At 39.5% G+C, this 13,436-nt stretch overlaps 2 protein-coding genes across 2 annotated transcripts; both read right to left on the reverse strand.

The window, feature by feature from the left end:
• Window positions 1-919: 919 nt before the first annotated feature.
• On the reverse strand, window positions 920-2,648 carry LOC115924018 (serine/arginine-rich splicing factor 6-like). The gene is made up of 3 exons (XM_030985554.1): window positions 2,555-2,648; window positions 1,552-1,674; window positions 920-1,238 (listed from the first exon to the last, which is right to left on the reverse strand). The coding sequence occupies exons 1-3, from the start codon at window positions 2,611-2,613 to the stop codon at window positions 929-931; spliced, it is 492 nt and encodes a 163-aa protein (XP_030841414.1). The 5' UTR covers window positions 2,614-2,648; the 3' UTR covers window positions 920-928.
• Window positions 2,649-2,863: 215 nt separating this feature from the next.
• On the reverse strand, window positions 2,864-7,711 carry LOC105437261. Its single transcript, XM_011663668.2, has 2 exons — window positions 7,192-7,711; window positions 2,864-4,565 (listed from the first exon to the last, which is right to left on the reverse strand). Exons 1-2 carry the CDS (start codon window positions 7,381-7,383, stop codon window positions 3,804-3,806), a joined length of 954 nt encoding a protein of 317 aa, XP_011661970.1. The 5' UTR covers window positions 7,384-7,711; the 3' UTR covers window positions 2,864-3,803.
• Window positions 7,712-13,436: the final 5,725 nt, after the last annotated feature.

The raw sequence follows: 13,436 nt of genomic DNA on the forward strand, positions 1-13,436 counted from the left end.
TAATGACCCAAATAAAATCATGTACAAGAAAGCTAAAAAAAAGAGAACAATTTGAAGAGGGTAATGTTAACAATAGCTCTCCAGATCACAAACATTTCAAATTCACCAAAAAGGTATCTTATCAGAATGAAAGGACACATACAAAAATACACAAATTAGAACAACTCCACATTAACGTTAAAGCAAAAAATAGAATCAGAAATGCCTAAATATGAATTACAGAACCTTTGAATGACACAGCAAGGGGCTGAGAAGGGAAATGCTGTCTCTGCAGAGAGCGGACTGTTCAGGTTTTGCTCGAAAAGATATAAAGCTCTTTCATAGCAGTAGTACTAGAACTCTCCACTCCAAACAAATTTCAAGAATTTCTACAATTTGAAAAGATACAATATACAAAGGGCATCATAAATGTACAAATGTCATGCAGCTGATAATTCGACTCGGTGATATGTTATCCCTTCTCAAAACTAAGGATGCTGCAAGGCAACAATTAAAATAGTAAAAATATTTAGATTTGTATTCCTTCTTCAGGTTTGACTTCAAACATGCTGACAAAAATGAGTACTAATGGACTGTTGCTTACTCCTGACCTGTTCTAATTAGTCTTCTGCAGTAAAGAAGTTCAGGCCAAAGCCACCAACTAAAACTTTTAGACTTCTATTCCCAATTTTCTGACAAGTCATCGGCAAGTCATCAAAAGGATATTTGGCAGCAATGGTTCAGACAACAGGTTAGACATTGAAGTACAGATCTACCTTATTATTTTCAACATGTTATAATGAATTATTTTATATGATGTAAAAAGCGATGAGCCAAAGCGTTTTGAACTCCAGTCACTGATATGAATTGTCAATTTACAAAGTTCACAAAGTAAACAACTGTACATCTACATTTGGCCAAACCATGACTTCCGTCTAACAAACCCAGTCTAATCATCATCTTGAGGGCTAGGAGATCTGGATCTTGACATTCCCTTGTTGTTCTGCTCAATAGGTGAAGGGCTACGGCTATTCCTGGGTGACTTGCTTCTTGAACGGCTACGGCTATCACGCTTCATTGGACTAAGAGACCTACTCCTGCTCCTCTTCGGGCTCTTCCTAGGGCTCTTGCTTCGGCTCCTGGACTTGCGAGAGCGGGATCGAGATCGGGACCTGCTGCGGGAGTGGCTTCGGGATCTGCTTCGGGGAGACCTGGAGCGACGGCGAGATCGAGAGCGAGACCTGGAGTGGCTCCTTGACCTTTGAAAAAAAATTGATAATCTTAATTCATCATCGTATCATTAAAATACAAATTATGAAGCAATTTTCAAGACAGAATCCAAGAAATCACATGTATTCTTGGAAAAGAAATGTAGTCATCCTATAAATTTGGTCATAACTCAGAACTAGCAGGTTGAATTTGCAAGGTGATAAACAAAAAGCTGAAAATCACAAACTACTTGGGAAACAGATGGTATAATACATCAAGATGTCCGGAAACTTTTCCTTCTGCTGTTGACAAATGTTCTGATCCATGGGGTGTTCTAAAGAAAGATGATCATGAAGTTCTTACCTTCTCCTAGATGATGATGAGGGTCTGTCCTCCACCAACTTGATGCGACGTCCGTTGATTTCTGTTCCATCAAGCTTCTCAACTGCATTCTTCATGTCGCTGTATGTAGCAAACTCAACGATTCTGTCAATGGACAAGGAAAGGAAAGAACATAAATGTATTGTCATTCTGTAAATTAAATAGTGCTGTAGCCGAACCGCCGAACCGCCGAACCGAACGGAAGTTCGCCGAACATGGCACTTCCGAACCGAACCGAACCGAACACAAAGGCCTGGTTCGGATGTTCGGCAGAAAAATGTAAATGTTTTTGCAAGCTAATAAACTTGTCATTTTGTACCTAATTTTCATGTCATGATTGCTCATTTTATATTTACTTTTTTTTCCCATTTTCCGCCTTTGTGATTTATGCCTATCCAGTGGTGGTCGCGACTTCACTGCTATTATATTACCGAACCCCGAACCGAACCAAGTTCGGGTGAAAAATTGCCGAACTCTGCCGAACCGAACACGAACATAGCGTCTGATTTACAGCACTAAAATTAAAGCCCTCATTTGCTGATCATTTTACAATCAAATATTTGCTTTTGCTTTTCTATACTTCAAATGGCTGTACAGGATTTAAAGATGGTTGTTGATTCATGACCACAATGATTATTAGTGAGCTCCTTTTTGGGGGGAGGGGGGGGGGGTATACTAGTTATTACCATGTGGGGAAAATATTGCAAAAGGATTTCTTGATACGCTCCTGTAGTTCATCCCCTAGGCAAATTTAGAGGATGTATTCTTAAAACATATACTTGAGCGGATCCAATTTATCAATGATTTCACTGCTTCTCAAATTTGTGATATTCTACAATTAGTGATTTTTTACGATATAGATGGTTAAAAAAAACTGAACATATAGTTATTATTTTCTGCATGGTCAGGCTATTCTAGGCTATTTATGTCGAAATGATATTCTACCCCACTTTAAACAATTAATTTGAATATTCATTGCACTTACCCTTCATTCTTGTGCTGCTTGTGGGCATCAGCAAAGGCGACTTCTCCTGCCTGTCTCATGTAGTCTTTCAGATCCTAGTCAAGAAGAAGAGTGGATAGGTAATTTAGGTATAACAATAATGATCCATAAACGATTTATTGTTGGTCATATTTCACACCGCATCCATGACAGCATGCACAAATTAACATACACTTTCTATTATCTTTTTGGGAGTTGTGTAATAATCAACATGCACAGCATATGCATCTTATCAATTTATCAAGTTTATTGTCAACAAGAAAAACACATCTTTTAGTGGTTAAAAATTTATATATTGCATTGATCAAAAATAAAATGAACACATCAGCAAGATCAGTAAATTGCTAATCTAAAATCTAAATAAATCTAAAAATCCTATATCTTGTGATTTATATCATCCCCCTTCACAGAAAAAAGACCATTATTCAGTTTAAAAAAAGATTTTAACAATGTCTAGCAATGACACTCCACTGTCTGCAAAAATTGAAGTGGCGCTAGTGTACTTTTGTATCCATTTTTGACCCGTTAAACTCTGGCTTTTGCTAACTGAACACACCCGCACGCCTGCACCCCAACGTCAATTGTATATGCAACTTTTAAATCATGACCTTTATTTGGACATTTGATGAATATTTACTTCATTTGGGGTAGACCTATGTTTTTAGTTGGGTATCTCCACGCTGGAGTTACGGGTCAAAGTTTGGATAGACTTCTGAACTAGCGCCCTCATTTGTTTAAAACACCAGCAGAAAAATAGGAAGGAGAAACTGAATTATAGACCTAGTCTCAGTTTGAATTGAATCATTTTAGTGCTAAATCAATGGATACTTTTCTACAAAAACTTCTTTATAAGGCGAGACGTTAAGCAAGACGTAAATAGATATTACTCTGTCATACGAATATCATAACGTCTATAAGCATAAAAATGCTCTGTCGTTTTGTCGTACAAATTATTTATGTTTCTGTTTTAAAAAAAATCATTTGCAGTTAGCGATTCCACAACCTGTTATAACCCGTATTTGTTCTCAATCGGTATTTGCAATCGCTTTTTTTCCTTCTTTTTGGTATCAATACCGGTACGCGTTTTGCGTCTACACTAATTAGACATTACAAAAGACACATATCTCTACGTGTCTTAAGAAAACCAATGACGCCATAGCGTTAATAAAAGTGCAGAAAGGTTGGTCATTTTTTGTTTACATTACTAATTCGTGTCAACTATATATGAAATTCACTTTTCGAAATGTCCGGTTAAAGTTATAGATCTTTTGGTTTGCTTATGATAAATGACTGAACGTCCTTCTTTTTCAGTTCGTTGTGAAAAAAAAATTGTGGCTTCTTCCACACAAGCGTCCAGCTCCTCTTCAAACATTTCATTCACGAGGTAAACCATGTTAATAAAGCGAAAGTATCGCTCCTCTGTGAGCTTGGTGATGGCTTCGTCGATATGCTTGTCTACCCTGTCTGGCCACTCCAGCCACATACAGTCATCGTGGTCTTTCTGGCTCGGATAGTTGAGTCTGCATCCTGTGCACGACCGATGCACCGCCTCGTTTAAAAGACCCGACAGTGCTTTGACGGCCATGAGGACAGGTGTTACAGGATGATGTATGTCATCTTTCGCCGTCTCCATCTCCTGCATGCTGACATCTGTGTCTAGACTATCCTCCTCCTCCTCCGCAGCCACCTCTATCTCCTCCTCGTAGTTGAGCTTTCTACTGAGTTTCTGGAGACTTTGAAGGACTTTTTCAGGTACGTCTACCTCCATCTGAACCGAGGAGGTTGCTGGAGATGGAGGTCTGCGTGTTCCCCTTGATTTAGTCACTCCTTCTATAACTGCATTCTGCCTCCGCAGTCGGCGGACAACCGGTGCTCTCGGTGGAGAATATCCGATGATCGTGACTTCTGGTGTGAGTATTGATGAAAGAGATAGCTGCCCATGTGCAGTGAGCAAGGATGTTGGAAGCTCTAGATTCATTTCGGCGATTGTGGCCTGGTTACGGGAAAAGGGAGGAGCGTCAGTCAGGTATTTTTTAATTATCTTCTTCTTCTTTTTTTACCTTCTTCTTTTCTGTTGATATGTTGCATTATCAAAAAGTCAAAACCAAACACACATCAAGATGTAAAGCTATTTCTTCACGTTACTCAATTCTCTGACAGCATCGCTGATTTCAAATTTGGCCTCGACCAATTTCCACCAATTTTCTCCCGTTAAATTGATACCCTTCTGCCCCGAGAGCATCCTGTTAGTACCCTTCATGTTGTAGTATTCTCGTCAAGGGTGTCGATTTGTATCCGTGGTTGGGGGGATGATAGTTGCCAAAAATATTTTCGGCAATGGATCAAAGCAATCAAGAGGTAGAAGCGTGTGGCAGGTTGCACCCCTCCCCAAGCGCGTAGCCAGGATTTAATTTTAAGGGGTGGTAGTGAGCAACCGAAGCGCGCTCCCTAGGGGGTTGGGTGCAGGGAGGGGGGTTCCCCCCCCCCCTCCTCCTCCACGAAGCACGGAAGCTTTGACGTTTCATTAAATTATTAGAGAAAGAAGAGGATTCGATGTGCCATTCTCGACTCTTAATCCTTAATGTTTAAATCAAGTCCCCCTTCCTCCGCGCGTAGCGCGGAAGCTCTGACGTTACATTAGATTATTAAAGAAAGAAGACAATTCGAAGTGCCATTTTCGACTCTTAATCCTTGTCTGAATGCAGTTTCCCCCTCTCGCGCGAAGCGCGGAAGCTTTGACGTTTCATTAAATTATTAGAGAAAGAAGATGATTCGTTGTATCGTGTCCTTGTCTGAGTGCAATTCGCCCCCGCCCTCCCGCGCGAAGCGCGGAAGCTTTGACGTTTCATATGATTATTACTCTTAATCTTCGTCCGAAATCATTTTCGCCCATCCCGCGCGTAGCGCGGAAGCTTTCATGTTTTATTAAATTATTAGAAAGAGAAGATGATACGTTGTATCGTGTACTTTGACGTTTCATTTAATTATAACTCTTAATCCTAGTCTGAATTCAGTTGCCCCCCTCCCGCGCAAAGCGCGGAATCTTTGCCGTTTCACTAAATTATTAGAGAAAGAAGGCGATTCGTTGTACTGTTCTCTATATTAATCCTTGATTAAATTCAGTTTCCTCACATGATGTATGTATGGAACGTTCGTTCGCAAATATTTGCATGCACAGCCCAAGACAGTGGTGGGTAGCATCCACCGGTAGTGCTTGTCGCAATAGCTTCTGGAAAGGAATTGTATACTACTGTTAATGTTAACGGCCACTAATTTGGCCCATTAGTGACTATACAAAATATATGCTTTTCCTGGCTATTTGGGAATGTGTCAGTTTTGCAACAGAAATGGAGAAACGCGAATTTTGTTGAAAATCATGTGATATCACGAACGTTTATAAATCACTTGTATGAAATTGAAAATAATTCATGGTTGGATTTTATTGGGGGTTGAACCAACCAGTACGCCAGTGACATAGGCCTACATCAGCTTTTTAATAAAACAAAAATAAGCTGGACATAATAATCTTTCTCCAAAAATGAAAAATGTTTTAGGAAATATCAGGAAATAAAATAAAAATAAAGATACAATGACGTGAATTTTAAAAAGGGTGAACGGAAACAACATAACAACTAGTGAACTATCTTATAAGTCATACTAATGTCCGAAAATCTTTCTCCTTGTCTCCGATCTCATCACGAATTCGTCACAGAGTTCATCTATGTATACATTGTCCAGGATGGTCTGATGTTGCAGATTGCTACTTTTGCGCTTCGCGCTTAACATTTAGCTCGTTGCTTTTTAATGCTGCGTCTTTGCATTTGGCGCACTGCATTTCTATGATGCTGTCGATTTAACAAATTGAATAAATTCATCAATTCCTGATGAAACCGTATGATCGAGAATTCATTTTATTCTTGTCTCATATACGGATGTCTCATTTACTTCGTATATGTATGTATTATGAAAATGAGATAGCAAAATCTCTGTATATATCTCTGTGTATATTGGTGGTCATCTTGCGAGTAATAACCATTAACTTACTCTCATCAGGCTCTCATCATTATTTTTTCTCTTATTTTTTTTTTTTTTTTTTGAGGGTGAATTATTGGGGGGGGGGGAATGATTGTACAGGCCATCCCCCCACCTGAAATATTGGGGGGATATATCCCCCCCCCCCCATCCCCCCCCCCCCCCCCCCCCGGGATCGACACCCATGATTCTCGTATGTTCACGTATGGGACTCCCCTGAATTTCTTGACTACAGCAAAACGCTTCCCACCCAAATGAAATGGTTTCGAACTTGCTTCAAATTTACATTTATCCACGTTAATTATCTCCCGACTAAAATGACACCCCGCCTCTTCCTTCACCGTAAACCAACTTTCGCTTTTTCTGTCACCATGTGCCTATGATAAAAAATATATTAAAAAAAGACAACACCATGAAAAAAATAATTGTTTTAAAATAAGTTTGTTGGAATCACACGCATGCTTCACTTCTCTCACGCAATTCGCTTGATTAATTGCATCCATTGATGCAAAGATACTCTTATTTTCAAAGACAGTAACGTATAACAGAGTGCACATAGAATATAATACTCAATTATGGACACTTACCCTCATTGCCAAGAGTCCACGAGGGGTTGCTGGTTTGAGCTTTTTCTGCTCCACCGGAGACATTGAAAAACTAGCCCGATGTAAGACATTGGTGGCGTTGTTCTGTATCATCCTGACCTTAGGCGTATTTAACACAGTGTTGTGGATGGTGGCTGTTTTAGTGGTAGACTTTTTCGGTGAGCGAGTGGCCATCTTGGTTATATATGAAGAGGTACGTGTGGTATATGCTATAGAGATGTTTTCAACGGTGTGTAACTCAGTACTCGGAATACAGTACCTTGTATCTCAACACCTCCCTGGTATATGTAGTCTCTTGACCACAACGTCTCTATGCACCATACCCTCAACCAATCACAACGCACTCCTTTAATTAGTCACCCAATCACCACCAAGCATGGGTCTTCGTTAACCAATCACAAGCAAGACGATCAATTAAAATAATCCAATCGCAACGCCTAAAAAACTTCCTCTCTTCTGACAATCAAAGAGGAAAAACGCCAATTCAAGACGGAAATGGTGGAAGGATCTCCTAATTGGTCTATTGTTCTTTTAATTCATGCTCATTCGTTATGAATGGGTCGAAGAGGAAAAATACTAATCAAAGACGGAAATGGCGGAAGGATCTCTTAATTAATCTATTGTTCTTTTAATTAATGCTAATTAGCAATGAATGGCTCATTAATGAGTCATGCATGACTCATTAATTAGGTGCTAATTAATTCTCCCTGTCTCATAAGACTATTACACTACTCATGTTGAACAAATCTTTTAAATCACGCACACACAAAGTATCCTTCCTTTCCTTTCCTTTCCTTCCTTAGCCTCTGTTCGCCTAAGATGTTTTGTTTTCCTCTCCTTGGTATTTCTCGACTTCTCTCCTTTTTAACAATTATTTATTATGTTGTACATATCTGTATTTATTATAAACATTATATCTAAAAACGCAATTACGCAATTTTGCTCAGTGCCTCAGTGCCTGTGCTAACTACGAAATGGTCTATTCAATAATATTCAGATCAGTTACACTCATTCTTCCTTCCGTACTTGATTAAATATAACCACAACGCCCTCTATCGGTCAGACTCTATGCTGCTTATTCCGGTAACTAAAACAAGTTGTCAAATCATGCTCTATAAAAGTACGACAAACAAACCCAATCTTTTTACTTCAAAAAGTTCACCCCCAATATCTACAACACTGTAATAATGGGGTCTGCTCGCTATTTATAAGGACCCCTATTTATAAAAGACCTCTATTCGTTTAGTCCCCCGTTATGGGTAGCGGTCCTTACGAATAGTGGTTCTTATGAATGGCGGTCCTTATGAATAGCGAGCTTGACCCGTTGTAATATTTCTAAAAACAGCGGCGAATCGACGTTGTCTTTTTCGTGTGAATACATCAAATTCTACAACGTTCAAATCTGATTTGAATTGATTGATTTCATTTATTGTTTCCCCCCTTTCAATATAAACATATTTAAACCTGTACAAAGTACATTTAAATTCAATTATGACATAGAACAATGTAACAACATTGTATATAAAAGACAAAATAGAACTGAAGTTAATGTATACACACGGTGGAATTGTCGTTTTAGCCGTAACCTTGGTAACAGTAATAAGATATTCATTTGAGAATAAAGTAACAGATATTTAGGGTGCTTTTTGGCAGGTAAGAGGAAAGGGTATACAAAAAGATATGTCTTTCACTTCGTTATGCACGATTCATTACGATTCCGTTCTCTGTCTATACGATATAAACGAAAACATTATACCTTTATGCAGGCGCGGATCCAGGGGGGGGGCCGAGCGTGCCTTGGCCCCCCCCCCCCCCCCCCCGCAAAAAAAAAAAAAAAAAAGGAGAGAGAGAGAGAAGGAAAAGAAGGGAAAGAGGAGAGAAAGGGGAAAAAAGAGGAAGAAGAAAAGAAAAGAGGGAAGAAGGAGATCGGGGGGAAGGACTTGCCTCCCCCTCCCCCCCCCCCCCCCCCAATAAAAAAATAAAAGAGAAGGAAGGAAAGGGAAAGAAAAAAGATAAAGAGGAGATAAAGGGAAGGACAAAATAGGAAGAAGAAAAGAAAAGAAGGGGGATATCAGTTGCAATTTTCCCGCCAACAAGTTGTGGATCGAGGGGGGGGGGGCAAAAGACCCTAGCCTCCCCCCCCCCCCCGTCCCCGCTAAAAAAAAGAGAAGGAAGGAAAAGGAAAAGAGGAGAGCTAAAAGGAACAAAAAGAGGAAGAAAAAAAGAAAAGGGAGAAAAGAAGCGGAGATTAGTTGCGGTTAATCCCGCCAACAATGTGTGGAGCGGGTTGGGGACCAAAATGACCATACCCCTCCCCTACCCCCCCCCCCCCCCCCAGCAAACCTAAATAGGAAGGGAAGGGAAAGTGAAAGAGGAGAGAAAGGGAAAGGAAAAAAAAGAGAATGAAGAAAGGTAAGGGATATCAGTTGCAATTTTTCCAGCCAACAAGGTGTAGATCGGAGGGGGGGGGGGCCACTGGCATACTGATAGGGGAGGGGGGGTTGGAGAAATAGAATTTAAACGTGGTTTATTTATAATTCCATAACGGTGGTTAACAAATAATGCTGAAATGAGATAATTTTCCTCACTTCATGCGTTTGTTGGAAAATGACAAATTCCTAAATTTACAGCCAGGCAAGAAAATGCTTCTTGAGATGCCTACATATCAGGGCCCGCGGAACGGCGGGGATCGGGATCCTCGAGCCCCTCCCCCCACACTTTCTTTGAAAAAGTATATTAAAGAGAAATAGAAAGAAAGAGAGCGAGAAAGAAAAAATATGCTCATCTGACCATGATTAAAATTAATGCCTAAAATGCCGCCTGGATTCCACTTGGGGCCCAAAGGCGGGCCCTTAGATGCTCATATGACGGTCATTTAATGCCTAAAACCTCTGATTTCTGGGGGCTCTGCCCCCTGGACCCCACGCCAAATAGTGTCCTGCTAGTGTCACAAATAATAAGGTATCAAAAATGCTCATCTGACCGTAATTAAACGCCTAAAACCCCTGAGCTTGTGGGGGCTCTGCCCCCTGGACCCAACCAAGAGCCCTTAGACGGGCCCTTCGATACTCATCTGACCGTAATTGAGTGCCTAAAACCCTTGAGATTCCGGGGCTCCGCCCCCTGAACCCCTAGCCAATTAGTGACCTGCCATTGTAACAATTAGGTATCAAAATAATGCTCATCTGACCGTAATTAAGTGCCTAAACTCCTGAACTTCCGGGGCTCTGCCCCCTGGACCCCGTCTAGGGCGCTAAGGCGGACCCCTGAATGCTAATCTGACCGTAAATTAAAACCTTAAACCCTGAGCTTCCGGGGCGGACAAGGTATCAACATATGTTCATCTGACAGCAGGCGGTGGGGTGGTCCCCCAATAAACGCCGGCCAAAAAAGAGAGGAGTGTAAAGGAAGAGGACGTAGGAAGAAAAGGGAATAGACAAAGAACATATTTGAAATTCAGACAAGTATTAAGAGTCGAGAACGGTACAACGAATCGTCTTCTTTCTATAATAATTTAATGAAACGTCGAAGCTTCCGCGCTTCGCGCGGAAGGGGGGGGGGATTGATTTTGACTAGGATTAAGAGTCGAGAACGGTACGACGAATCTTCCTCTTTCTCTAATGATTTAATGAAAAGTAAAAGCTTCCGCGCTTTGCGCGGGTGGGGGAAAAGGAATTTAGACAAGGATTAAGAGTCGAGAACGGTACGACGAATCTTCCTCTTTCTCTAATGATTTAATGAAAAGTAAAAGCTTCCGCGCTTTGCGCGGGTGGGGGAAACTAAATTATTTTCGAGAGCGGAACAACGAATCGTCTTCATTTTCTAAAAATTTAATGAAACGTCGAGGCGGGGGAAAAACTGAATTTAGACAAGGATTAAGAGTCGAGAACGGTACAACAAATCGTTTTATTTCGCTAATGATTTAATGAAACGTAAAACCTGTATTCAGACGAGGATTATTTTCGAGAACGGTACAACGAATCGTCTTCTTTCTCTAATGATTTAATGAAACGTAAAAGCTTCCTAGCTTTGCGCGGGAGAGGGGGATGAATTAAGACGAGGATTATGAGTAAAAAACTATACAACGAATTGTCTTCTTTTTCTAATGATTTAATGAAACGTAAAAGTTTTCCCCCTTCGGTTTTTTATGTGTGTATTTTGGAGCAACTCCCCCCCCCCCCCCTTTTCTGTGATTTTTTTTTTTTTTTTTTTTAATTTAAAAAAAATAAACAAAAATATGCCAATGGCTGACCTAAAAATGGTGACCTCACCCCCCCCCCCCAACGGAACAAAACGAAAAAAAATAAGTGTCCTCTTTCCCCCCCCCCCCCCCCCCCCCCCGCTTATTTAGCGGCTGGCTGAGTCGTTACGATTTTTTTTCGGACCAAAAAAAAAAGTGGGCCCCCCCCCCTAAGAAATCCTGAATCCGCGCCTGCCTTTATGCCTTGTTTATACATCTAGATTCGGACTAACCCGGATATAGCGCCTCTGATACGTGGAAGAGGCAATGCCATAAAGAAAACGATTGTTCATGGAGGAAACTAGAGCTCGATTACATTGCAAAAACTGAAGGAAATGACATATTCAAATAAAAAATATTCTTTTGACCTTGAAAAAAAACAACGTTCAACGAGGCCATTGACTATATTATCATGATTATCAAGAATGTTTGGCCATTGTCATGGTTATAGCTCTTTTCAGGCCTGTTGAAGGTATTCAAATACACTTAAAGTCCTTCAACCGCTAAAAAGTACACCGCACAAAATATAATTACTGTTTCCGGATTTTATTTCTGATCAAAGGTTGAACATTTTATGTGCAAGTCATTATTCAATCTCTCTAGCTAAGGCATGTAGTATTTTTCAAGTTCCTCCTTTTTCCTAATAACCATTTCATTGTATGTAACTTCAGTTCTTCTCATTATTTCCTTTTTATTCTTCTTCCAGTTGTTATTCTTCTTCTTTTTCTTCTTCTTCCCCTTTCTCCTTTTCTTTTGATTTTATCTTTTTGGGTAATGTTTATTTTTTTACATATTGTCTACTTGTAAGCGATTTAAAAAGAAACATGACATGCAATAAAACCATAGCCGAAGAAATATATTTCTATTTATTCTAACTGTACATGAGGTGGTATGAAAAAAACAAGATTATGAAAGTGTGCGAAAATATACATCTGAGCCTTCTTTCTTACCTTTTTTCTTTTCAATTGTCGTTATGAGGAACACCTTGTAGCCATAATTTTCTTGATACGACAAAAAATGATCACTTAACATGATCAACATTCATCTTAATAAATGAAAGTAACAATAATATTAATAATTATCATGAAAATAATAATGACAATGATAATGATAATGATAATGATAATAATTATAATAATGATAATGATACTACGGTAATACTAATAATTATAGAACATATAATAGAGATGTTCTTAAGCGCTGTACTATTACATGAATATATTCACTTGGGTTACCTGTATTTGCAGGTAGAGCGAGAGATTGTAATTCATATCCATTTCATCGTGTATTTTGTCTTGTCGGCAACGGCTTCTTTTTAAAGAAAAATCCCTGTTACGTCATTCTCATGAAAATACGAGACAGTCAAAGGGACCTCCTTCCTAGTTGTATCTTTCATCCCTTTGTCAACAAAGGCAGGTTTTATTTGACTTCATGATCTGAAAGCGTGGGGCTTTTCTTCTGTACGTCGACAAGATTTAACATTTATAAAAGGAGGGGGATACAAATCCTAGGACTTTGAACCGGATCACACACACTGTGATTCATAGACATCATTCAATACAAATATTGGACTGGAAGAGAATGAACTAAGGCATAAAGAAGTAAAGATATATAAACAGGCCAAAAACATGAAAAGGTTATATTCCAACGGCATTTGAAAGATAATATGAATTTAGAACTTCCCTCAAAACTAAAGGGCTTGAAATTGTCTGTTAATGAGAAAATAACGAGCATCAATTTTCGAATCAACTTTAGAGATTGTAATCTATTTAGTAATAGTCTGATTTTCATACCCTTGTAGGCCTACCGAATGGCGCAAAGATTCCATCAGTTTAATTTTGGCCATGTAGACAAAAATTAATGCTCATGTACCCTTTATAGCTTATGTTATGTATGTTATTACCAAAGAAAAAATCAGTGAGTCACCCAATAGTGTATGACAGTGAAGTCTAGAAAATAAACGGGTTTCCTGGCATAATTTGAATAT

The sequence above is a fragment of the Strongylocentrotus purpuratus genome, unplaced genomic scaffold (genome assembly GCF_000002235.5).
Source record: "Strongylocentrotus purpuratus isolate Spur 01 unplaced genomic scaffold, Spur_5.0 spur5_scaffold_15, whole genome shotgun sequence".
In the NCBI taxonomy this organism is placed as follows: domain Eukaryota; kingdom Metazoa; phylum Echinodermata; class Echinoidea; order Camarodonta; family Strongylocentrotidae; genus Strongylocentrotus; species Strongylocentrotus purpuratus.